We start from the raw sequence: 26,481 nt of genomic DNA on the forward strand, positions 1-26,481 counted from the left end.
CATTAATTTTATGATTTTAATCTAAGGAACGTACTTTTATAAAAAGGCAGCTGGAGTTTTGTATAACGGATTTTAAAGGTACTTCCTCTCATCTCCCCCAAAGAAAATGGTTTTAAATTAATAGTTTGTCAAAATCTGTAAATTGTACCCATGGATTTTTGTCAAATTTTAACTATAAGGGTGTAGAAGAGGGCCAGAAATAGATCTTTACGTTCATTTGGAAGCATTTGACAGCTTTCTAAACTTTTCTTCCTGTTTTGGGGATTTTCAAGTAATATGTTCTCTGTGTGTATAAAGTATGGTTCACTCCTGTAAAATGAAATTGCTGGAATCAATCAGAGCAGTGCACCATTAGAATTATTTATAAGGAATTACTGTGTTTGACAGTAGCAGCAGTGCAAGTCTGGAACTATATTCTGCAGTTTCCCACTTCTGTTTTAAAGCATATTTTAAACACTTTGGGGTTACTATAGAACTAAAACTCACAATTTGATATATTTATTTATATTTTTAAAGTATAATATGACCTCAGCTCAGTGGAGGAATACTGTATTATTCAGGTTTGTGTCAGTTTCATAACATTAAAATTTGGTTTTGTCAGTTTCTTAAAATTATGATCAGTGAGTGGTCTAGCAGTTTAAGGCAGTCATAACTTATGAGTAAAACGAGGCTCTGCAGGCACTGAAATGCTCAACTGAAATGCTTTTAGGGTCCACTTTATATGATTACTCACTTATGCCACAATAGATAAATCTTTGAAAACAAATGCTTTTAAATTTTAAGTTAAAAAGGAAAAAGCAGGTTCAGGTCACAAGAGTTTTAGAGTATGCCTTGTTACCAGCAGTAGTTCATATTAAAGTAAGCCAGGTTTTTGCCAAGATCAGTGTTTCCTCAAAATGAAGGTAGAAATAGACTTATAATAGTGTGCTCTTGTACCTCTACATAGGTTCTTAAATAATTTTGAGCAGTTACGCATTTATCTAGAGGAAGTCAACTGTGAATAAATGCATGTTTACCAAAATGATTGTTTTACAGTGCATTTAGTTCTGATATTTATTAAGTTGACATTTCACACAATAACTTTCAAATAGTTTGGAATTCTATATAGTTTAGACATCAGTCACATCTGAGATAAGTAAAGGAAAATGTGCAATATTTTTTATGTAGGTGAGCTAACACAGTGTACCTAATTGCGGAATTATCTGATTAATTTGTAATAGATAAGTTGTATAACATTTTCATATCTAAAGATGTTTTTTAGATCAATCTCAAGTGAAATAATATTTTCAGAATAAAATTCTACAGAAAAAGTCTACTGGCTATGATATGCACATTTTTAAGCAAGATATGAGCTAGAGCCAAAAGTAGCATTTGACAGTTTGATTTACTCTGCCATAATATGCAAGCTTCTTATCTGTAGATATTTTTTAAAACATAGTCATGATGTATGTGATTATTAGTAAATACATCAGTATTATAATTAGATATTTGGGTTTTCAGTTTAGAGAATTCATCATTTCACTGACATTAATGGAGTATGTTTACCTTGAATGGTAAGATTTTATAAATAGGGCTTCCATGATTTGGGATGTGAATGCTAAAACTTATACGTAAGTTAATTAGATGTGTAATTTGGTTATGAAGTCTTCTCTAAAGTGATACCACCAGAAAATTAATAGATTAATTTTTTGAGACAATCATTGGTCTGGATTGGTTAATAAAAACTGTCTTAAGAGGTTTTCTTTTCAAATATTTCTAGTGTATTAATCATACTTGTTTTTGTGGAATGGGGGTAAACCACACCATTAAAAGAATAAAATGTAATTTGGAAAGAGGTAATTATAAGATTTGTTTCAGGCCCCAAAATATAAATAAAGATTGGTGTGGAATTTCAGTGTATATGTTTCCTGCCCTTGTAAAATGTCTTTTTAAAAAAGCATCTGTTTCTAATGGTATAACACAATAGGTGAACTTTCCAAACATCATCTTTTTTTTAATGTCTGAGTTATTTTGTTTCTTCAAAGGAAGACATGAAGTATAAATAGTATTTTTAATTTATTGAAGTTTCTAAAATGCGCAAAGCATGGTTTAGTGGAAATAGTATTAGATTCATTGGATTGTCCTGCCTCTGCTGTTTGATATATTTTGGGCAAATCACTTAATCACAGTGGAACTCAGTTTCTTCAGCTGTATAACGGTGGAATTAGATTATCTCTAAGGTCTTAAGTTCTTCAGTTTTAAGTAGAATTTGGTTGTAATGTCTAAACCTTATATGAGAAAATGGGCTTAAAATAACTTAATAGCCCTTAAAATAACTCATGTGTGATGAGTTACATTGATACCATGAAGGTTTACTAGGTGTCATCCATAGAGTTTTCCTATAAAAACACATAAATCTGCCACATTCTGATTGTGGTAATGTTAAGATAAAATTATCTTAAGTTACCAATTTATTGAATATATGGAATTTTGTAAATACAAAAATTTACCAGTTAAACCTAAGTGGATGTAGTAGTGTTATCATTTCAAAGAGGTAAAACTGTGTTAGCTATAGGAGAGCACTTAACCCTTAACTTTAATGAAAAAAGTTTATATAAAATTGAATTTCAAAGTATTAAATAGATATTTAGTTTTATAGCAAAATAAACTGTAGACTCTGTAACACGTTTATGGGTGAGACCATGGGGATGATCTGAGAAATATCTCACAACAGCCATACATCGCATTATAGCTGCTGTTCCTCCAGTACAACTTGGGTTTAAGTGTCATTGGAAGAGCCTTTTATTGATATTTGTAGAGAAAAGTACTGCAAGCTAGTTTTGCTTTTCTGAGCCAAACTAGTGGGTATTTAAGAGGCTTTTGTTTCCTATTGGTATTAAGGCAAATCACTGATTGCCTTTGTTGTTGAACTGAAAATGTAGTGGAGAGGCTTTGAAGCCCAGTGAGGGGAATCATTCAGAGAAAGTACATGTAAATCAAGCTCTTAGAACTTTAATCATACTTGCACTTTGCTTTTTCCTGGGATCTGTCACTCCAGCAGATATAACACATGCTAAATGTTCTTTTGTGCAGAGCTTTCTGCCTTCAGTTGGAGAGATGGTCATGCATCTTGAGGAGCTCTGAAGACCACTTGAAAAATCTGCAACCACTCTTAGGAGGAGGTCAATATTTTACTAAGAAGCCATAAGGGAAAGACCATTACTGAGCAGTAAATTTGACTAATTCAAAGAACCCTTTACCAGTCTGATCCTGCCTGTTAAAAATGTATGATTTTGTCTTTGATGTTGGACATTTATCATTGTTTGTACCCAAGGAAAGGCTGTTACACATTTAGAAGTAAAATGTTAGGTTGCCTGTTCTAACCCTTAAGTGAAGTTTGCCTAGCCTGAGTCATTAACAGTTTCCTGCTATGTAATGTGTGCCCTGTTGGGAACATTATCAGGTCACTCACAGAAAACAAACTTTCAATATAGACTTCTGGCCCTCTGACATTTGAGTGCCTTGAAATGGGAAACAATTCTCTTAGGGAAGAAGTGCTTCGGATCTTTTGTAATTATAAGTTTCGGTCAGTGTCTTACAGGAGTGTCCTTGGGAGACATCTGTTTAATATGAAATAGAGCTATACAGGAATAAAAGCTAGATCACATAGCTTGAAGTGGTATCATTACTGATGGCTACTTTGAGGTGGTCATACAGGAATAGGCATAATGGAGGATCTTGAAGTTAGTTTATGACAACAGAAACATTCTGTAGTTTAACTGCATGCACAATTTGACATGTTGAGCGTTAAAAGTAACTACAGTCACACATCTGTAACACCCATCACTGCGACCATGATTAGTTTGGCTCTCGGAACCTTTCTGTAGGGGATCTTTTGTGGGAGGGACCGGAAGAGGTGGATCCTTTATGTCACGATGTGGGGAGGCCGCAAGCTGAGCTCCTCCGGGAGTCGATTTTTAGGAGCGCATAGGTCGGCGTTCCGGGGCACACAGGCTGGCTGTCCTCGATTAACGACGTCGGCGGGTGAGTGTGTGCGTTGGGGGGGGGGGGGGGGGTCGCTCGCACGCAGCCCACGGCGCGGGCCGGCTGTTCTGCGCAGGCGCAGGCGCGGGCGGCGGGCCGTCTCGGGAATCCGCGCGGGGTCAGCCAAAGACCTGTACGTTAGGTCCTGGGCCTCGCTGTCCGTAGAACGCTCTGCCTGGGCTCTTACCGTCCCTTACCCAGAGGCTGGGAAAAATAGCTGAGGACTAGAGGTCCTGGCCGAGGAGAGCGCAGCCTGCGGGCCGCCGCCATGTATCCAGTGACCTTTGTCTTATTTTCGTTGAGCTCCTGCAGGAGCCGGCCGCCGCTGTGCCGGCTGGAGTCTCAAGGTCATGTGCCTTTTTCCTTTGCCCCGGCGGGAAAGGACACCAGCTGTCTCATAGTTATCGCCTTTTGTTTGTGTTTTGTTTGCACGTATATTGCCATGTTTCAGAATTTAAGGCAGCAATATTATTTTTTGATGAATAGGTTAATTCAACACATTGTATTGGCAAATAAGATCAAGAAAGTAGCACACCGAACCTGATCCTTGTAGAAGACAGTTTGATTATTTAACTCCCAATATTAACCAGAACGTTAAGTTCATTTTTTACATGAAACTCATTTAACAAATACTGCTTGCCAGGCACTGGGAATTTTTAAAGAAGTGATACCTAAAGGCCCCTTTAAAAAAACGTCAGGATGGAACTAAGATCACCTTATAAAGAGCAAAAACTGGGAAACTTAAAGGCCTCCAATAGAATTGACAAGTTGTGGGAGTTCCCTGGTAGCCTAGTGGTTAGGCTCCCGGGATTTCACTGCGGTAGCTGGGGTTCAGTCCCTGGTAGAGGAACTGAGCTTACGCAAGCTGTGTGGCCTGGCCAAAAAAACAAAAACAAAAAAAGAATTGATAAGTTGTTACTCTCAATAGAGTGAAAAATAGTGCAGCCAATAAACATGATTTAAATCAATGTGTAGCCACATGGAAAATGATTAGATGTAGTGTTAAGAAGGTAAGTTACAGAAGACCTAAATAGACATTTCTCTGAGGAAGGCGTACAGATGGCCAACGGGCACATGAAAAGATGCTCAATATTGCTAATTATTAGAGAAATGCAAATCTACAGTGCGTTATCACCTCACACCAGTCAGAATAGCCACCATTAAAAAGTCTACAAATAATGCTGGAGAGGGTGTGGAGAAAAGGAAGGCTCCTACATTCTTGGTGGGAATGTAAATTGGTGCAGCCACTATGAAGAACGGTATGGAGGTTCCTTAAAAAACTAAAAATAGAGTTACCATATGATCTTGCATTCCCATTCCTGGGTATATACCTGGAGAAAGCTCTAATTTCAAAAGATACATGCACCTCAGTGTTCATAGCAGCACTATTTACAATAGCCAAGACACGGAAGGAAACTAAGAGTCCTTTGACAGATGAATGGATATAGAAGATGTGGTATATATACACAATGGAATATTACTCAGCACAAAAAAGTGAAATAATGCCATTTGCAGCAACATGGATGGACCTAGAGATTATCATACTAAGTAAGTCAGACAGACAAATATCATGTGGTTTATATGTGAAATCTAAAAAAATGATATAAACGAACTTATTTACGAAAACAGAAATAGACTCACAGACATAGAAAACAAACTTACTGTTACCAAAGGGGATAGTGGTGGTGGTGGGGAATAAATTATGAGTTTGGTATTAACATATACACACTAATATCTATAAAATAACAAGAACCTACTGTATAGCACAGGGAACTCTATTCAATATCTTGTAATAACCTGCAATGGAAAAGAATCTGTCTGAATCACTTTTCGGTACACCTGAAACTAATGCAACATTGTAAATTAACTATACTTCAATTTTTAAAAAGGTAAGAAAAAAACCTTACAAATCAGTTTGTATTATGAACTTGGAGATACATAGTGAGAATAGAGATACATCAAAATTTTAACAGTGATTATCTGAGGTGGAGTTGGTGATCTATCATTTTATCATTCGTTATATACTTTTCATAATTTTTTTCAGTAAATATGTCTTTTATAATCAGAAATTTAGAAAAAATACAGTATAAATATTTCCAAATTTTGGAAGTGAACATAGAAGGAATAAATATTTGGGATGAGGGAAACTTCTTAAACAAGATATTTAGGGAGCTGTCTTGAAGTTGTCCAGTTTTAGAAGAAGTTGGAGTGGCCAAAGGACCAGCTTGAGTATCAATGAGGAGGTTTCTAGGAAACTGCGAGGTGTTCCTTGAAAAGTACAGTGTGGATGAAGGGCTGGAAAAGAGGGCAGAGAATGGCCAGGGATAAGACAGACTTTTTAGGCCATGACAACTACACGAAAGACCACGTACACCTCCTGGGATTGACTTTCTCTTCAAGACAGTGGGAAATTACGGAACGAACAACATACTCAGACTCGTTTTTTAGAAATAACACTTGGCAGCTGTGTAGACAGTGGGACGGAGGCAGACAAGACTAGGTTCAGGGAGGCCTTAGAGTAATCCAGACAATAAATGATGAATGCTGGAACCACGCCGTTGGCACGGTAGAGGGCTTGTTCACTGTCAGCGTGGTATCTGATAGGTGCTGATAAATGACTTTTTGAATAAACTAGATGAAAATTTTCCCCATTCCTTTAAAATTTCAAATACCAGAATGATCACAGATTCGAGGTAAAGAAGGAATTGGTAGCATTCTATTAATACAAACTTGATTAGTTTCTCTCAGTTATGGTGAGGTAGATTTTAAGGCCCTTAAGAATTCTGGCCATACTGATGACTGAGGGACTAATTTTCCAGAAATAGGGGAGGTGAGAGGGAGATTGGGGTCATCACTGACCAGAGAGCAAGGACTGTATTGAAATCTTTGTGGCTCAATTTCATGATAATACCTTACACAGTTGACCCTTGAACAACACAAGTTTGAACTGCACCAGTCCTCTTAAATGTGGGGAGTTTTCTCCCAATAAATATGTACTACAGTACTACATTGCCTGACGTTGGTTGAATCCAAGGACGTGGAGCAGCAGATGTGGAGGGCCGACTGCAAAGTTATACCTGGATTTTTGACTGCATGCGTGCCTTGGCGCTGCTAACCGCCACATTGTTCAAGGGTCAACTGTAAATCCTTATCTGTGTATCACAGTCTACATAATTCTCTGATATCTCATTTACCTACCTAAAGTCATAAGGGAGGTGATATTTGATCTGGGTCTTAAAAAATAACACAGATAGAAATGGTGGGAGAGAGAATAACTTGAGCTAAAGCCTAGAAGCACAAACTTTCTTTCTGAGGATGTTAAAATGAATTTTGGCCAGGCTGTGAGGTCCTATTAAACAAAACAAAATTTTAAAAACATAAAAAGCTCAGGAGAAAAATGTTCAGAGACTATGAAAAGACAAGACATGAAAAATAAATGACCATTTGTCTTAGTCCATTCCTACTGCTACAGCAAAATACCACAGGCTAGGTGGCTTATAAATGAGAAAAATTTATTTCTTACAGACCTGGAGGTTGCAGAGTCCAAGATTCGGTGTCTGGTGAGTGCTCACTCCCTGGTTCATAGGTGGAGCCTTTTTGCTCTCTGGGGTCTCTTTTTATAAGGGCACTAAACCCAATTATGAGGGTTCCACCCTCTCAAAGACCCCCGCCTCCTAATACCATCCCCTTGAGGGTCAGGATTTCAACATGTGAATTTGGGGGAGACACAAATATTCAGACCATAGCACCATTAAACTTAAAAAAAGACACTTAACCTCACTCATGATAAATTAAAATTATAGTGAGATACCATTTTCACCTATTGGATTAGCAAAGATAAAAAAAGTTTGATAATACACTGCATAGGTGACTATCAAAGTATTATCAGTGTGGGGAAACCAACACTAGAACCTCATAGTTTCTAGTAAGATTGCAAATTGGTTCAACGTCTAAGAAAGTAATTACAAATTTATAAATGCACATGCCAATTGACACAATTCTTGCGGTTTTACATACAGGTACTCTCAAAAAGAAATTACCTATGTAATTCAATCTTATGTTTTCAGAATAGCAAAAGATTAGAAATAATTTAAATAAATGTACATTAATAGGGCACTGCTTAAGGCAGAAATAGAGACACATGTAGAGAACAAATGGTATTTACCAAGGGGGAAAAGTGGCAGGGGGTGGTGGTGGTGGTGTGATGAATTGGGAGATTGGAATTGGCATGTATACACTGATGTATATAAAAGGATGACTAATAAGAACCTGCTGTATAAAAAATAAATAAAATTCAAAAAAAATAGGGCACTGCTTAAATAAATGATGAGTTACAGCCATACAATGGATTACCTTGCAAACCTAAAAAAAAGGAAGTCCTTTATGCTCTATTATGAAAAAAATCTCCAAGATACATTGATAGGTGGAAAGAGCAAGGTGCAGAACAATGAGTATACTGTGCTACATTTTGTATAAAATAAGAGAGAAATTGATACACAAAACTGAAATATGTATAAAATATCTGGAGGCTTACATGCAAATCTAGTGACATTGGTTGCTTGCAGAGAGGGAAGTTGGATACCTAGAGTCAGGGGGAGGAGAAGCACTTTGTAGTGTCCACTTTTATACTTTTTAATTAAAAATTTTTTATTTTGAAATAGACTCATAAGAAGGTGCAAAAATAATACAGAGATTTTCCATATGCCCTTCACCCAATTCCTCAGTGATAACATCTTACATAACCATAATACATTGTCAGAGTCAGGAAATTGACGAAATTGACGTAGTATGATACCATCAACTAAGCTACAGTCCTTTGGATTTCACCACCTTTACATGCACTCATTGTGTGTGTGTGTGTGTTACCACACATAGAGATTTGTGTAATAACCACCACAATCAGGATATGGAGCTGTTCCACAATCACAGCGAAACTCCTGGTAATGCTCCTTTATAGTCAAACCTTACCACCAACCTTAAACCTTGATCTATTTTCCATTACATTATATTATTATTTCCATTATAATTTTGCCATTTCACAAGTGTTATGTAAGTGGAATCTTACAGTATATACCTTTTGAAAAAATCAACATAAATACCCTTGAAATCCATCCAAGTTTTTGCATGTATCAGTAGTTCATTCCTCTTGATTTCTGAGTAGTATTTCATGATATGAATATGCCACAGTTTGTTTAACCATTCATCTATTGTAGGATATTTTGATTGATTCCAGTTTGGGGCTGTTATGGATAAAGTTGCTGTGAACGTTGATGTACAGGTTTTTGTGTGGACGTAAGTTTTCACTTCTCTGGGATAAATGCCCAGGAATGCACTTGCAAAGCTGCATGATAAATATATGTTTAACTTTATCAGAAACTGCTAAACTGCTTTTCATCGTGTCTGTACCATTTTACATTCCCACTAGCAATATATAAGAGATCTAGTTTTTTCATGTCTTGGTCCACACCTGGTAATATCAGGGATGGTTAAATTTTAGCCAATTTGATAGGTATGTAGTGGCTTTCATTTGCATTCCTCTAATGGCTACTGCTATTTAACATCTCTTCATGTGCTTATTTGCATCTGTATATCTTCTTTGATGAAATGTCTGTGTCTTTTTATAATACCCGCAGCCATTTTAAAATTGGATTGCTTATTTTGTTTTTCTGTGGGAGGTTTTTTGTTTTTCTGTTTCGTTTTACTGTTGAGTTTAAAGAGTATCTTTATATATTCCAGATACAAGTTCTTTATGGGATATATGTTTTACAAATATTTCCTCCCATTCTGTGACTTGACTTTTCTTTTTCTTAACAAGGTGTTTTGCCGAGCAAAAGTTTTAAACTTTGATTAAATCCAATTTAATCAATATTTTCTTTTATGGATTGTGATTTTGGTCTCAGATGTGAGAACTCTGTGTGTAACCCTAAATCAGGAAGAGCTTCTCCTATATTTTCTTCTAAAAGTTTTATAGTTTTGCATTTAGATCATTTTGAGTTCAGTTTTGTATAAGATGTGAGATTTCGGTCAAAATTTTCTTTTTTGTCTATGACGTCTAATTGTTTCAACACCATTTACTGAAAAGACCATTCTTCCTCCTTTGAACTGCTTTTGCACCATTGTCAAAATATCAGTTGGGTGAATTTTTTTTTTTTTTTCCTCTGGACACTCTTGTTGCATTGATATTTCAGTCTGTCTCTCCTCCAGTACCACACTGTCTTGATTACTGTAGCTCTATGATAAATCTTAGAATTGGGTATTTGATTTCTGCAGTTTTATTCTCCTTTTTAACATTGTTTATTCTGTCTCTTTTGATAGAAATTGTTTCAAACATATAGATCAATTTGGGGAGGATTTATGTTGACTCTTCCAATCCATGAACACAGTATGTTTCATCATTTACTAGGTTGTCTTTGATTTCTTTCATCAGTGTTTTATATAAATTTTCAGCATACAGAATCTGAACATGTTTTGAGGGATTTATACAACAATGGAAATATTCTTTCTTGGACTGATTTTAAATAATAGAGCATTTTGAATTTTGCTTTCCAGTTGTTCATTGTTAATGTATAGAAATAATTGACTTTTTTGTGTGTTGAATTTGTAGTCTGTTACCTTGCTGAACCGACTTATTCCAGGAGCTTTTTATTTTTATTTTTTAAAGATTTCTTGGGATTTTATACATAGACAATCATATCTGCAAATAGGGACCGTTTAATTTCTTCCTTTCCATTCTGTATGCCTTTTATTTCCTTTTCTTGCCTTATTGTACTGGCTAAGATTTTTAGTAGTACATTGAATAGGAGTCATGAGAATGGGCATTCTTGCCTTGTTCTTGACTTTAGGTGTAAAGTACTTAGTCTATCACCATTAAGTACTTTGTGAGCTATAGAATTTTTATGGGTGTTCTATCAGATTGAAGAATTTCTCTTTTATTCTTAGTTTGCTGAGAGTTTTTAGTCATAAGTGGGTGTGGAGTTTGTCAAATGTTTTGTCCACATTAATTAGTAAGCTATGTGTGTTCTTCTCTCAACTATTAATATGGTAGATTACATTGATTGATTTTCTACTCTTGAACTAGTGTTGCATAGCTAGAATAAATCCTACTTGGTTATGCTATATTTTTCCTTTTATATGTTGCTGGATTCTGTTTACTAATTATTGAGAATTTTTGTGTCTGTTCGTGAGAGAAATTGGTCTGTGGTTTTCTTTGCTGTACCATCTTTGTCTGGTTTTTGTCTGGTTTTTGCTAGAGTAATTTGTCTTCTTGGTGGATTCTCTCTCTCTCTTTTTTTTTTAATTGAAGTATAGTTGATTTACATCTATATATGTAGATTTATATATAGGTGTAAATCTATAGATTTACATCTGTATATGTAGGTTATTACATGTATATATAACCTATATATCCTGTATATAATCTATATATCCTTTATAGGTTATTACAAGATATTGAATATAGTTTCCTGTACTATATAGTAAATCCTTGCTGTTTTATCATAATGTAATGTCCCTGGTAGTTTTCTTTGCTCTAAGGTCTACTTTGTTTAAATGTTTATTGAACAACTGAATGTTCTGCAGCAGAGTAACTAGTTCATAAAGCAGGTCCCTGTGTAAGTTGGAACATATAAACTGAATGACTGTTTATTTTAGGAGATATATATGCCTATAAGTGCACATTTTTTTTCCTCTGTAAAATGTGTTGAGCATACATATAAATCCATTTCATGTAGCTAACATGAAAGTGACATAGTTTGAGCTGGTTTTGATAAATAATCTCAAAATGAATATTACCCTAGCTTGTGGGAATTCCCTGGTGGTCCAGTGGTTAGGACTCTGCACTGTCACTGCTAAGGGCCCGGGTTTGATCCCTGGTTGGGGAACTAAGATCCCACAAGGTGTGTGGTGTGGCAAAAAAAAAAAAAATTACTCTAGTTTAAAAGGTAATGTAGTTTTAATTTGAATATCATTTTGTAATAATTTTGTGCAGCATAATATGTATGTAAAAACGAATGGCATGAAAAACTTTACCATAGGCATTACTTATTTTTGATGATTATTATTTCAGAAATATGTGATTGGAGTTAGATGGCAGAATGCAAGATTTTTATTTTATAATTTAAAGTAAAATCCAAAATTAAGGGGAAAAAACCCTTTTGTTTATCAACTGTACTATAAGATTGCTGTATATAATAGTTTCTTCAATTACATGCATATCAGGGATTCATACTGTGCAATGCTTTCTCTAGACATTTAATTTTCTTTTTTCAGCTTATTCAAAAAATCAGCTCAGTTGGACTCTACAAATTAAACCATCGGTTTTCAGTGAATACAGAATCATGTGTTTCAAATCCTATAGCATGACTTTTGCCTGCCTGAATAGGATGAAAAGTTACAGGTAAGTTTATTCATTGCTGTGGCAAATATTCACATAATTATGTGCAATAATAGTTTCGTATTGATTGTGTTTAATAAACTTTGTCAGTATAGCTCATGTGGTTTGATTAAGGTAGCTTTTATTTATTTAAATATTCTTATTTTCCCAACAGCTTTTAAATTTGGGAAATTTCAAACCCACAGAAAATTTGTAATATAGTATACATCAACTGCATGCCTTTCATCCATATTTAGCGATAGCTTTTATTTTATTTTTTATATATATATATTTCTGCAGTACGCGGGCCTCTCACCGCTGCGGCCTCTCCCGCTGCGGAGCACAGGCTCCGGACGCGCAGGCCCAGCGGCCACGGCCCACGGGCCCAGCCGCTCCGCGGCATGTGGGATCTTCCCGGACGGGGGCACGAACCCATGTCCCCTGCATTGGCAGGCGGACTCTCAACCACTGCGCCACCAGGGAAGCCCCCGATAGCTTTTATTTTTAATGCAAGGCTATATTACTCAGAGAACTACTTTTTACTTACTCATAATATCCTTATGACAGGACACAAATAACACAGTGCTTAGATCATAAATGATTTGGGTGTAACATAAATATAAGGTGGTTAAGTATACATTCTAGATAGTAAGATTGAATCAAAGTAATATCTTTATGTATTCATATATTAGAAACCAATTTCTAACTTTGTGAAAAATATTGCATTGGGTTAAGGTATGAGCTCTGTTTTCCAAGTGCATGCTCTACTTCTCATAAATGAACTGGCTCTTTTAAGATTGGATGTCTGTAATATCATTCTTACTCAACTGAGCAACCACCTACTGTTAACTATTGTAAGTTAGTCCTTTTTTTTTTTTTTTTTTTTTTGCGGTAAGCAGGCCTCTCACTGTTGTGGCCTCTCCCATTGCGGAGCACAGGCTGCGGACGTACAGGCCCAGCGGCCATGGCTCACGGGCCCAGCCGTTCCGCGGCATGTGGGATCCTCCCGGACCGGGGCACGAACCCGTGTCCCCTGCATCGGCAGGCGGACTCTCAACCACTGCGCCACCAGGGAAGCCCAAGTTAGTCCTTTTTAAAAACAATTTATTTAATTTATTTTCGGCTTCGTTGGGTCTTAGTTGTGCATGTGGGATCTTTTATTGAGGCACACAGGCTTCTCTCTAGTTGTGGCGTGCAGATTTTTTTTTTTCTCTCTAGTTGTGGCGTGCAGGCTTCAGAGCACGTGGGCTCTCTAGTTGAGGTGTGTGGGCTCGGTAGTTGCGGCGAGGGGGCTTTGTTGCCCCGTGGCATGTGGGATCTTAGTTCCCCGACCAGGGATTGAACCCGCGTCCCCTGCGTTGGAAGGCAGATTCTTTACCACTGGATCACCAGGGAAGTCCCTGTAAGTTAGTCCTTGATTACTGAGGCTTTGCATGAAGCATGAAAGAGAGGGTAATATTCATAAAATAATATTAAAGAAGAGTGATATTTAACTCTTAAAAGGATATTAAGTAATCAATATAGAATGTAGTCTATGTAGCTTAGAAAAACGTAGTAAAAATTTAAATGGCATTACCTACGCTAATGTAACAACCTATTCTCTTTTACCCAAGAACTTCTGAAGGATTTTCCTATCATGTACTTTGACATGGGACCTGGTGTAGTGTCTGTCTGATCCCCATTTAGTCCCTGTTTGATTCCACTTGATTAAAAAATATATTTACGTGAATTATATGCTTTTCTGGGGCTTCTCCTTCAGATTATTTATTTGACAAATGTTTCCCGAGCACCAACTGTGTTTTAGGAACTGTGCTTGTCACTAGGAATAAAATGGTAAGCAAGACAGCTTATGTTCTAATGGAGAGACATGATCAACTAATCACATAGGCTCACAAAGAAGTACAGAGTTGTAGAGGAGTTAAAATAGGACAGTATTAGATGACATTCCATTTAAACTAAGCTCTAAAGGATGAGAAGAAATTAATTAGGTGTGTAGAGGAGGGAGGGGGGAATGTGAGAACAATGTTCCAGGCAGAGGGAATGACATGTCCAGAGTATCTGGGGAATGAACAAGCATGGCCAATTCAAAGAACTTAAAGAAGGCCCATGTGGCTGGAGTGGGGAGGATGAAGAGAGTAGTGGGAAGTGACTTTGGAGAGGGAAGAAACTTGGGACCAGATAATTGAGAATATTGTATGCTATGCTAAAGATTTTGGTCTTTTTCCCAATGTCACTGGAAAGCCATGGAAGCATTTTAAGTGGGAAAATAGCATGATCATATTTATATTTCAGAACAGTCACTCTGGGTGCATTGTGGGGAACAGATTAGAGGGGGATGAAGTCCTAAGCAGGCCAACTAATTAGAAGGCTAGGGCAATAGTTCAGGCAAGAGATGACGGGAGCTTGGATTAGTATGATCAAGCAGTAGAAATGGAGAGAAGGCTGAGGCATCTGAGTTCAAATCCTGGCTCCACCACTTAATCTCTCTGAGCCTTCCTTTTCTTGTCTGTGCACTAGAGATAATAACAGTACCTACCTTATGGAGTTGCTGAGGATTAAATAAAATGACGTATGACATATAGGTATTTCTTAAACAAGCAGTACCTGGTATTTAGTAAGTATTCAGTAAATAGTTACTACTACTACTACTACGTGACCCAAAAGGCCAAGTTTTATAAAGTTTCATTTTTGTTGTAACTTACTTCGAAAGCAAATTAATTTGTTTCATCTGTGACTATATATATATATATATATATATACACACACACACACACACATATACATGTATATATTTATAAGCAATGTGATTATAAGAAAACTTGTTTTGAAGCATCAAAAATGAGCGATACATGTATTTAGAATCTAGTAAATTGCAAATTAGAATATCTTTCTACTTAATATATCCCATGTTACATTTTTTTAAATGGCAGTTTTTGCCTGGCTCTTCCTTCTGATCTCTTAGACTCCCTTGGACAAAACCGTACAGTACTTCCCGGACCACTGTAGACAGCAGTGAGGTGAAGACCTTCCTGGCCTTGGCGCACAGGTGGTGGGACGAGCAAGGAGTATATGCACCTCTTCACTCTATGAATGACCTGAGGGTGCCGTTCATTAGGTAACATTACAGAAATTCTAGATCTTTTAAAATACAACTCTTTTCAATAATTCATTTTCTTTTGAGTTCATTTTTCTCTCGGTTTATGCCTAGGTTCAAAATGCTGCATTTTAACTTTGCTTTAGAAATTAGGGAGATTCTCTTCAATATGCATTGTTTGACACTATTAAATTTTTTTTTTTTTTTTTTTTTTTGCGGTACACGGGCCTCTCACTGTTGTGGCCTCTCCTGTTGCGGAGCACAGGCTCTGGACACGCAGGCCCAGCGGCCATGGCTCACGGGCCCAGCTGCTCCGTGGCATGTGGGATCTTCCCGGACTGGGGCACGAACCCGTGTCCCCTGCATCGGCAGGTGGACTCTCAACCACTGCGTCACCAGGGAAGCCCTAAATATTTTTTAAAATTTATTTTATTTACTTATTTTTGGCTGCGTTGGGTCTTCGTTGCTGCACACGGGATTTCTCCAGTTGTGACGAGCAGGGGCTACTCTTCATTGCAGTGCACAGGCTTCTCATTGCGGTGGCCTCTCTTGTTGCGGAGCACAGGCTCTAGGCGCGTGGGCTCAGTAGTTGTGGCTCACCGGCTCTAGAGCGCAGGCTCAGTAGTTGTGGTGCACAGGCTTAGTTGCTCCGCGGCATGTGAGATCTTCCTGGACCAGGGCTTGAACCCATGTCCCCTGCACTGGCAGGTGGATTCTTAACCACTGTCCCACCAGGGAAGTCCCGAAACTATTTATTTTTTAACAGCATCACTCGAGTTCTACACTGTTTCATAAATTAACTTGAAGTATTTTTGGATATTATCGAGTTAATTAGAATTAAATCCATATGAAAAGGAATTAGGGTCCTATGGCATCAAGGTCATCTTATAGCATCTTTGGCCTTTAGGCAGTTCTGATACAGGTAATAGTACTGAGAAAGTTCAATTCAACAAATATTTTTTTGAGAACTTACCTTGTACAGAGCTTGGGGGCTAGAATCTGTAAAAGCTACTGAGATATTTATCATTCAAAACACAGTCTGTGTGCTTCAGGAACTTAGAGTTTGCCATGGGAGATAAAGGCAAGGGTTCATCAGACTCCACTTATCAAGATTCCACTTATCAATTGTTCATTCGTTCTTCTGTCCATTTATTTATTTATTTATTAAACATTTTTGAGCAGCTGACATGGGCAAGGCACTGTGATAGACACAGAATATCAGATTCAGACTGCCCTCAAGGAACTTCCTGATTGGTTTTTGCTGGTTTTATCAGTGCAGCAAAAAGGAAAATATTGGCACATTCTTATTACCACTGAATTAGTGGATCATTGCAACACTAAGGCAGAGAAAAGCAGAAATGTCATTCTGTTAGGCTAGATCAGTGGTTCTCAAGGTTAGCCCTGGACTAGCAACATCAGTATCACCTGTGATCTTGATAGAAATACAAAATTCTCAGGTATCACACTGGACCTACTGCTTTGCGGGGTCAGCAGTCTGTGTTTTCCTTCCAGGTGATTCTGATGCACGCTCAGGTTGAGAACTACTCTGTTCCAACTAATGTGACACTACTAGTTAGACATCACACTAGAAAAGACCATCCAGGGCAGTACAAATTATGGTTAGAAGCTTAGATTTTATTCTGATCATAATTAAAACCATTGAAAGGGAGCAATGTGATCTAAACTATGATATAAAGAAGTCATTTTGGCCAATGTGTGAGGAGTGGATTGGATTTCATTTGAAATGGGTCCTTCCTGTATATTATAACGTTCTGAAATTATCTACTTAACCACTGTCTAGGTTTTTCTTAGAAGTCAATTAATTTGAATAGCAATAAAAGATTTCCTAAGATGTCCTTATTATATATGACATTTATTTTAATATAAGTATAATTAGAATTTGTATGTAGTCCAACTTAAAAGTTTAGTTTACGATACTGTTAGCTATATATATCTGTGTGTGTATATGGGTGTGTATGTGTGTGTCCTTACATTTGTGTATGTGGGAAAATATTGCTATGATTATCTTAGAATTAAGTTTCCTTGATTTGGGTACCTGTTTACATGATCATGAAAACACCACTAAGAAGATGAAAAGTGACTCAATTTAGAAGGGAATGTAGGCAATTCTGCAAATATAGATCTCCAGTCTGCTTCTACTAAACCCTGTAGAATAACCTATTTGTTGCTGATATGAAATGGGTCTAGCAAGTACTAGCAACATAGCTAATAATACCTCAGGTGACATGATATCTCAAGTGAATAAAATTAGGTTAATCTAAACTAGATTGTTTTTAAAGTTTTTCTTTAGATTATTACTAAAGTAATAGTTAAGTCATAATTATTACTAGGTTATTTCAAGAACTTTAAACCTCCTGCTTCTGATTAATAAAAATATCTTATAAATTAAGCATAATGGCATTTTATGCTGAAAATAAGTTTTTTTACCCCCAAAATCAATAGTCTATTTAAAAAGAGAGTTTAATATTTCTTTGAAAATTATGCACTTTTAAGACTTTATTGATAAAATTAATGATTTGTTTTTATATATTTTGAATTTTTTTAAAAGAGACAATCTTTTAAAAACAGTTGCTGATCACCAGCCAGGAAAACCTTTGTCTGGGATGAAGATTCTTGATGTTGGCTGTGGTGGTGGATTGTTAACGGAGGTAAGTGATATACAACTTTCCTGGCATTTTTCTTTCTTTTTTTTTTAAAGGGAACTTTATATTTATTTATTTATTTATGGCTGTGTTGGGTCTTCGTTGCTGTGTGGGCTTTCTCTAGTTGCGGTGAGCGGGGGCTACTCTTCATTGTGGTACGTGGGCTTCTCATTTCAGTGGGTTCTCTTGTTGCGGAGCATGGCCTCTAGGTGTGCAGGCTTCAGTAGTTGTGGCACGTGGACTCAGTAGTTGTGGCTCTCGGGCTCTAGAGCCCAGCCTCCGTAGTTGTGGCGCACGGGTTTAGTTGCTCCGTGACATGTGGGATCTTCCCGGACCCGGGCTCAAACCTGTGTCCCCTGCATTGGCAGGCGGATTCTTAACCACTGTGCCACCAGGAAAGCCCAACTTTCATGGCATTTTTAACTGGGAAAAAAAAAAATTGAGAAAATGTGGGCTTATGCCTCTTTTATCCTTTTAACAAATAATATTGTTCATTTTTAAAACAGGAAGTATATAATGTTGTTTTTAATATTTTTATGATTATAAACTAGTACATGCTTTTTACTTTCTTAAAAATATATAAGTATTTCAGAAAATTATAGTGAGGATTTTTTTTTTTTACACAAATATGGGGCACTGGTAAAAATAAATAAATGGGACCTAATTAAACTTAAAAGCTTTTTCACAACAAAGGAAGCCATCATCAGAACAAAAAGATAACCTACTAAATGGGAGAAAGTATTTGCAAATGATATGATTGATAAGGGGTTAATATATCCAAAATACATAAACAGCTCATACAACTCAACATCAAAAAACAAACAACCACGTCAAAAAACAAACAACCAGGTTAAAAAACGAGCAGAAGACCTGAGTAGACATTCTTCCAAAGAAGATATACGGATGGCCAATAGGCACATGAAAAGATGCTCAACATTGCTAATCATCAGAGAAAGGCATGTCAAAACCACAATTAGATATCACCTCACACCAGTCAGAATGGCTATCATTAAAAATTCTACAAATAACAAATGCTGATGACGATGTGGAGAAAACAGAACCGTAGTACACTGTTGGTGGGAATGTAAATTGGTGCAGCCACTACAGGAAACAGTATGGAGGTTCCTCAAAAAACTAAAGATAGAACTACCATATGACTGAGCAGTTCCACTCCTGGGTATACATCTGAAGAAAACAAAAAAACTCATTCGAAAAGATACACGCACCCCAATGTTCACAGCAGCACTATTTACAAGAGCCAAGATATGGAAGCAACCTAAGTGTCCATCAACAGATAAATGGATAAAGAAGATGTCTCTCTGTCTCTCTGTCTCTCTCTCTCTCTCTGTCTCACACACACACACACACACACACACACACAGGAATAATAGTCATAAAAAAGAATGAAAATTTTGCCATTTGCAACAATGTGGGTGGACCTAGAGGGTATTACACTTAGTAAAATAAGTCAGACAAAGACAAATACTGTATGTTATCACTTATGTATGGAATCTTAAAAATAAAGCAAACAGGGCTTCCCTGGTGGCGCAGTGGTTGAGAGTCCGCCTGCCGATGCAGGGGACACGGGTTCATGCCCCGGTCCGGGAGGATCCCACATGCCGCAGAGCGGCTGGGCCCGTGAACCATGGCCGCTGGGCCTGTGCGTCCGGAGCCTGTTCTCCGCAACGGGAGAGGCCACAGCAGTGAGAGGCCCGCGTACCGCAGAAAAAAAATAATAATAAAAAAAAAATCAAACAAATGAATATAACAAAACAGAAACAGATTCACAGATACAGAGAACAAACCAGTGGTTGCCAGTGGGGAGAAGGAAGGGGACAGGGGCAAGATATGGGTAGGAGGATTAAGAGGTACAAACTACTATGCATAAAATAAATAAGCAACAAGGATATATTGTACAGCACAGGGAAATATAGCCATTATTTTATAATAACTTTAAATGGAGTATAATCTATAAAAATATTGAATTACTATGTTGTACACCTGAAACTAATATAATATTGTAAATCAACTATACTTCAATTTAAAAAAAAAGCACTGGTCATTTGAATAGCTTTGGAAATTTTGTTGTCTCTTCTCTCCCAAGATATTAGGCAATTTCCGCTGGTTTAAATGCACTGATAAGCTGTCCTTTTGCACTTGCTTCAGTATCAAAACGTAACAGAATTTTGCCTGCTTTGGGGGCTCTCCCCTTCTTAGGTGCTCTAGAGTACTTCTCCCTGTGAACAATACTTGCTTTAGCTGACAGAATATTTATGCCCTACAGTTCTATTTTGTAATATCCTATCAACACAATAACTTTTTGTTTAAATGCTGCATCATAATCTTTGCTTGAAAGATATTTTAAGCAAACAGTACAGGATACAAATGTAAGTGAAGATACAATGGTGTGTGTTACTGTCAAGGTCATAACAGCCAAGTTGACAGTGAGGTTAACAGAGGCCTTTGATACATAGCTAAGTTTCCATATGCACAGAAAATGTGTTCTTCATATGGCAGTGCGCTGGTTTCTCTTGACATCAATTATAAAATTTCAGGAAATGTAAAATATGTGAAAATACATCCGTTAGAATCAAGAATATGAGGTGTATCAAACTGTAAATTAGTACAATTTTACTCTATGTGTTCTATGATCTTCTCCGTGTATTATTACAGATTTATATCTCTAAAGTTAAAATAATTTGATTTATACTTTTAACTTATTAACTAAAGAGTTATAAAATAAATGCTATGCAGTTTTGATCAAAATAAAGGCTGTGTTTAAAAATTGGGCATGTCATGGGAAGTGACTGAATATAAAGGCTGAAAGAAGAATTAGCTACGAAGAATCGTTTTTAGTCAGTCACAAGAGAAACTATGGAGAAAAAAATGTGCTTCAGAGAATTTGAGTATTAGAAAATTTTGCTCTTTTTACAATGACATGTTACATTTATTGCACTTTATACTTTTTTTTTTTTTTTTTTTTTTTTGCTGTACGCGGGCCTCTCACTGTTGTGGCCTCATCGCGTTGCGGAGCACAGGCTCCGGGCGCGCAGGCTCAGCGGCCATGGCTCACGGGCCCAGCCGCTCCACGGCATGCAGGATCCTCCCGGACCGGGCCACGAACCCGTGTCCCCTGCATCGGCAGGCGGACTCTCAACCACTGCGCCACCAGGGAAGCCCTATTGCACTTTAAATATGTTAATACTGTACTGTGTGCCTGTAAATATATCTAGAGAATGTAGACAAAAATTTCCTCACTATTCTTAAGCAGTTCCTGATAAGTTTTGTTGTTGTGATTATTGTTCTCACTTTTAAGCTTTTTATTATGGAAATTATCAAACATGTACAAACTAGAGAAAATGGTATATTGAACTTTCGTGTACCCATAAATAATCTCCAACAATTAACACCTCGTGCCTAATCTTGTCTCCTTTTTGAGAAGCTTTTTATTGCTAATGTGTGTTCTATTTTCTTCCTGAGGGTAATGATTTCTTATGCCATTAGCCTCTAGGGCGGCTTGGGGCTTCAGTTATTGGAATTGATCCTGTGGATGAGAACATTAAAACAGCACAGCACCATAAATCATTTGACCCAGTCCTGGATAAGAGGATAGAGTACAGAGCGTGTTCCCTGGAAAAGATTGTGGAAGAAACTGCAGAAACATTTGATGCTGTTGTAGCTTCTGAAGTTGTAGAACATGTGATTGATCTAGAAATGTTTATACAGTGCTGCTGTCAAGTGTTAAAAGTAAGACTTACAGAGTTTACTTATTTGTTTTTTCTTTTGAGTTTGTGTATGTATCCATAGCAATAAATGTTTTATAATACTTGAAACCAGGAAGACAGGATGAGGGGACAGCATCTCTACTGGCGATTACTTCTGCCTCTCAGCCTGCCCTCGATATCTGGGGTTTTCCAGATCTAGTATCTTGATGTCCAGGGATCTTGAAAAATGTTGGTGCTGAACACTGCAATACAAACAATAGATTTATAGTGGTATTTTTCTTTGGTGTAGTCTGGATTAATTACCTAATAGGCATTGAATGACAATTACTAAGAAATTGACTTGGATTAATACTTAAAAATAAAAAACCATTATTAGCATAAATTGGTTAGCCAGCATTTGTTAAGTCACTCTGTATATGTGATATGTGTAACAGTTATCAGCTTATAAAAGAATACTTCATACAAATGATCTCATTAGATCTTACCTACAACCAAGTGAGGAAGGTAAGGCAGGCATTATGACCTCCTTTGACCCAATGAAGATCAGAATCTGAGGTGTCAGAGGTCACATGGTCTTTAAGTCAAAGGTCACTAGGCACTTAAGTAGGGCTTAAGGCTATATCTTTTTATCTGCTCAGCGGCATGTGGAATCTTCCTGGACCAGGGCTCGAACGTGTGTCCCCTGCATTGGCAGGCGGATTCTTAACCACTGCGCCACCAGGGAAGTCCCTACATTATTATGCTTATATAATTTGACACAGTCCTCTGAAGGTGGTTCCAAATTTTCTTTTTAATAAATATTTCCAAAGTATTATTATTACTATATCAACTCTATTGTTTATGTATTCAAGAGGTAACTCCCTAAGGTCAAGAGCTAAAAGAATTAAATGCTTAGCCTTTATCTAAATAGAGCTTTTAAAAAATACTTTTAAAATAATTTTAGATTTATAGAAGAGTTGGAAAGATAGTACACAGTGTTCCCACTGTGAAGGGTGGTGAAGGGTGCCCTTCACCCAGTCTCCCCTACTGTTAACATTCTACATAATAAGGGTAGGAACTGGGGTGAGGCAGGTGTGGCAGAAAGTCAAAGGCGGCACTCGCTATTCTGCGCCAGTCCTGCATTTTCATGCCCCAGAGAGTGAGTGCCTCCTTGGATTCTGTACCCTCAGTACCTCACTTGCCTCACCGTACTCCTAGCCCTGTATGTAGCCCATGGTATATTTCTCAAAACTACAAAATTAGTTGACATTATACTATTAACTACACTACAGACCCTGTTAAATTTCATTAGTGTTTCCACTAATGTCATTTTTCTGTTGTAGGATCCAATCCAGTATTCCATATTGCATTTAGTTGCCATATCTCCGTAGTCTCCTTCAATGTGTATAGTTTCTTGGTGGTGTTTCCTCTTAAAAACAAATTTTATTAGGTATACCTCCTATTTTCCAAGGAAAATTCCTTAATTATTTCTTTTTGAGTAGTGTCTCAGTCAGTGTGTATGGATGGAAGTTCTCACATATATTAGGGATACTGGCATCGTGGAATTTAAAACTAATTTTTGCTTTAATGGAAAGACTATTTAAAAAAAAATGACCAATGCTCATCACTATTTCCTTAGAGTAAGATTTTATGAAACACAGAGTAGATATATAAGTAATTTTTCCCTTAGCTCTACTGAGATATAATTGACACATAAGTGATTTTTTTTTTTTCGCGGTACGCGGACCTCTCACTGCTGTGGCCTCACCCGTTGCGGAGCGCAGGCTCAGCGGGCATGGCTCATGGGCCCAGCCGCTCCGCGGCATGTGGGATCTTCCCAGACCGGGGCACGAACCCGTGTTCCCTGCATCAGCAGGCGGACTCTCAACCACTGCGCCACCAGGAAGCCCACACAGAAGTGATTTTTAATGAGATATTTTAGAATACTAGAGTTTTACAGAGAAAAGTTATAATGTGTAATGAAGTAGTGTCTGATATTTTAGTCTTAAGGGCACATCCCAATATTTCAGGGCCTTCTCTTATCATTTTTATTTTTGGTTTAGAGTGTTATTTGAGATATTTTCATACATATATATCTTAATATGATTATTTTGGAAGGGGTCTTAGGCATTTTATCTCCATCAGGTGCTAATGAGAATGTGTGGAAGAGACATTAATGTTCTTGCCATTTGTGGGAGTACATACAGGAAACACTATAAATATAGTCACTAAACAGGGGCAGACTAAACAATCCCGTAAGTGGTTTGCATTCACTGAAGTTCTTATCTTGATCTCTTTATATTCTTTATACTAATGAAATCAAAACAAAACAAAACACTTTCATACCTTAATCATTAAGGATTTTGTCAGAGAACACTTATTGGCCTTGCCAGCCTGCACAAACCATGGGGCAGTGTGTGCTATACCAAACAAGTTAGGCAGACTTGGCACCCAAAAAGAAAGCAGTGTTGACACATTAAGACATCAGTGTGGACATGTAACAAGGAAGAGCAGCCAGATCTCATTTCTATATTTTTATTACAAATTATTTGATATGTACAAAAGAATGTATAAATATAAACATAAATCATAGTAATGTATGATTTTAGGAGTTAGTTGTAAGCACTGTTGCATAAACTCAGTACACGCATCTGTAGTGGACTGCCCATAACAATGAACTTCCCGAGAGAAAAAAACCCTCTATTTTGGTAGATTATATTTTATTCACACTTGTGGGTTTGTGTTTTGGGTTTTTTTGACCACGCGGTGTGGGATCTCAGTTCCCCGACCAGGGATCGAACCTGTGCCCCCTGCACTGGGAGCATGGAGTCTTAACCACTGGACCCCCAGGGAAGTCCCCATACTTGTGTATCTTAACTGCACTTAAATTGTTTGGAAGGAAGGAGGAGGGTGGGGGAAGCCAAGCCTTTATCTAACTGTTACTCCTAACTTTTAAAATTTTACTTCTACACATATTTTTTTTTAGCCTGGTGGTTCTTTATTCATTACTACAATCAACAAAACACAGCTGTCCTATGCCTTGGGAATTGTATTTTCAGAGCAGATTGCAGGTATTGTACCAAAAGGTACTCATACATGGGAGAAGTTTGTTTCACCTGAAAAGCTAGAGAGCATTCTGGAATCAAGTAAGTATTAACATTTTTTCCAATTTCCAAGGCCTAACTGAACTTTTAATGTGCCTATAATGATTAATCACATTAACCTAGCACTTAATGAAATAGGCCACTATTCTTTGGATGTTGGTTTTCTCTCCTCAACTAGATCATAAACGCCTTGAAGTTAGGATTAAGTATTACATCCACTTTTCTCTCACCTATGGCACCTAACCCAGGGCCAAGCAAATCATAGATGATCAATGAATACTTTTTGGCTGTCTTTTAGTTACACATCCTCAGTTTGTCCTATTGAGGCCGTGCTTGAATCAGCTTATTTTACGTATTACTTCCTTCATAGTCAGATATATTTTGAACTTCCTTGTCACTTTTTTTTTTTTGTGGTACGCGGGTCTCTCACTGTTGCGGCCTCTCCCATTGCGGAGCACAGGCTCCGGACGCGCAGGCTCAGTAGTTGTGGCTCACGGGCCTAGCCCCTCCACAGCATGTGGGATCTTCCTGGACCGGGGCACGAACCCGTGTCCCCTGCATCGGCAGGCGGACTCTCAACCACTGCGCTACCAGGGGAGCCCGTCACTTTTTATGTAGTGTTTTATGCTAGTTATAGCATGCCTTATAGTACAGTTATTTTAGTGTTCTTAACCTCTTTCTGGCTTGAAGGCAAGACTGTCTCCTTTTTGTGCTCCCCACAGTGCCTAGCTCTGCTTTACACCTTGTGAGCACTTGATTTACCTGTTGAATTCCTGTCAAGTAATAACACTTGTCAGTTCATTTATTTGGCATTTGGTATTCCTCTTAGGCTCATGTGTGTCTCATGCTTTTTGTTCATGTAACAGTATATCAATAAACTTGATTTTACTTGGAATAATATTATCTGTCCAATGAAATGTGGTAATTTCTTCTCTGCAAGTAACTTTGTTGAAAATAGAGTAGAAAAAATATTTTAAAGATGATTGGAACAGTCAGTTGTTGGCCGGTATTTTCTAAAAACAGCTAACATTTATTGAGTACTTACCAAATCCCAAATACCGTGCTAGAGTTTATGTTCTGCTGCAGTAAAGAATGAGCTGTACATGGCTACAAAGTATTTGTGCCTATTGAGTTAGGAATCCTTTTTTAATTTGGAGAGTTGCATGGGACTCTTGGCATGTGGAAGGTAAATATTTATTAAATATGCTCTGTCTGATATTTTTTTTTCTCAGACGGTCTGTCAGTTCAAACTGTGGCAGGAATGCTCTACAACCCCTTCTCAGGTTACTGGCATTGGAGTAAAAACACCAGCCTTAATTATGCAGCTCATGCCGTGAAATCCAGCATGCAGGAACACCCAGCTCCTGCCGAGTTTGCTTTAAAGGAGGAAACAGAAGAGCTCCGAATTGAAACCTCCACCAACTCAGGTGTGCATGAAGAGCTGAAGAAATGAATTGTTTCTAAGGACTGTAGTAAAATGGCTTGAAAGTCTGATGTTTACAAATACACAAAATATACCATT

At 37.5% G+C, this 26,481-nt stretch overlaps 1 protein-coding gene across 3 annotated transcripts; it reads left to right on the forward strand.

Moving 5' to 3' along the window:
* The first annotated feature begins 110 nt into the window (after positions 1-110).
* COQ3 (coenzyme Q3, methyltransferase) lies at positions 111-26,481 on the forward strand. Of its 3 annotated transcripts, none has more exons than XM_027090020.1 (7): positions 111-3,161; positions 12,292-12,418; positions 15,357-15,509; positions 18,058-18,157; positions 21,656-21,898; positions 24,842-25,001; positions 26,192-26,481. In XM_027090020.1, the coding sequence occupies exons 1-7, from the start codon at positions 3,050-3,052 to the stop codon at positions 26,410-26,412; spliced, it is 1,116 nt and encodes a 371-aa protein (XP_026945821.1). In that variant the 5' UTR covers positions 111-3,049; the 3' UTR covers positions 26,413-26,481. The 3 variants fall into 3 exon arrangements, with proteins under 3 accessions (XP_026945821.1, XP_026945831.1, XP_026945840.1); XM_027090030.1 differs by lacking the exon at positions 111-3,161 and adding an exon at positions 3,889-4,023; XM_027090039.1 differs by lacking the exon at positions 111-3,161 and adding an exon at positions 9,269-9,315.

The sequence above is a fragment of the Aethalodelphis obliquidens genome, unplaced genomic scaffold, assembly GCF_003676395.1.
Source record: "Aethalodelphis obliquidens isolate GAN/ISIS:26980383/991018 unplaced genomic scaffold, ASM367639v1 scaffold3, whole genome shotgun sequence".
Classification (NCBI taxonomy): domain Eukaryota; kingdom Metazoa; phylum Chordata; class Mammalia; order Artiodactyla; family Delphinidae; genus Aethalodelphis; species Aethalodelphis obliquidens.

Bases quoted from the DNA above. Each gene is read 5' to 3' on its own strand.
- COQ3 (XM_027090020.1), top strand. From the start codon at position 3,050: ATGCTAAATGTTCTTTTGTGCAGAGCTTTCTGCCTTCAGTTGGAGAGA. The intron at 18,158-21,655 runs GTAAGTGATATA...TTATGCCATTAG, and splicing joins GTGGTGGATTGTTAACGGAG to CCTCTAGGGCGGCTTGGGGC. The intron at 21,899-24,841 runs GTAAGACTTACA...ATTTTTTTTTAG, and splicing joins GCTGCTGTCAAGTGTTAAAA to CCTGGTGGTTCTTTATTCAT.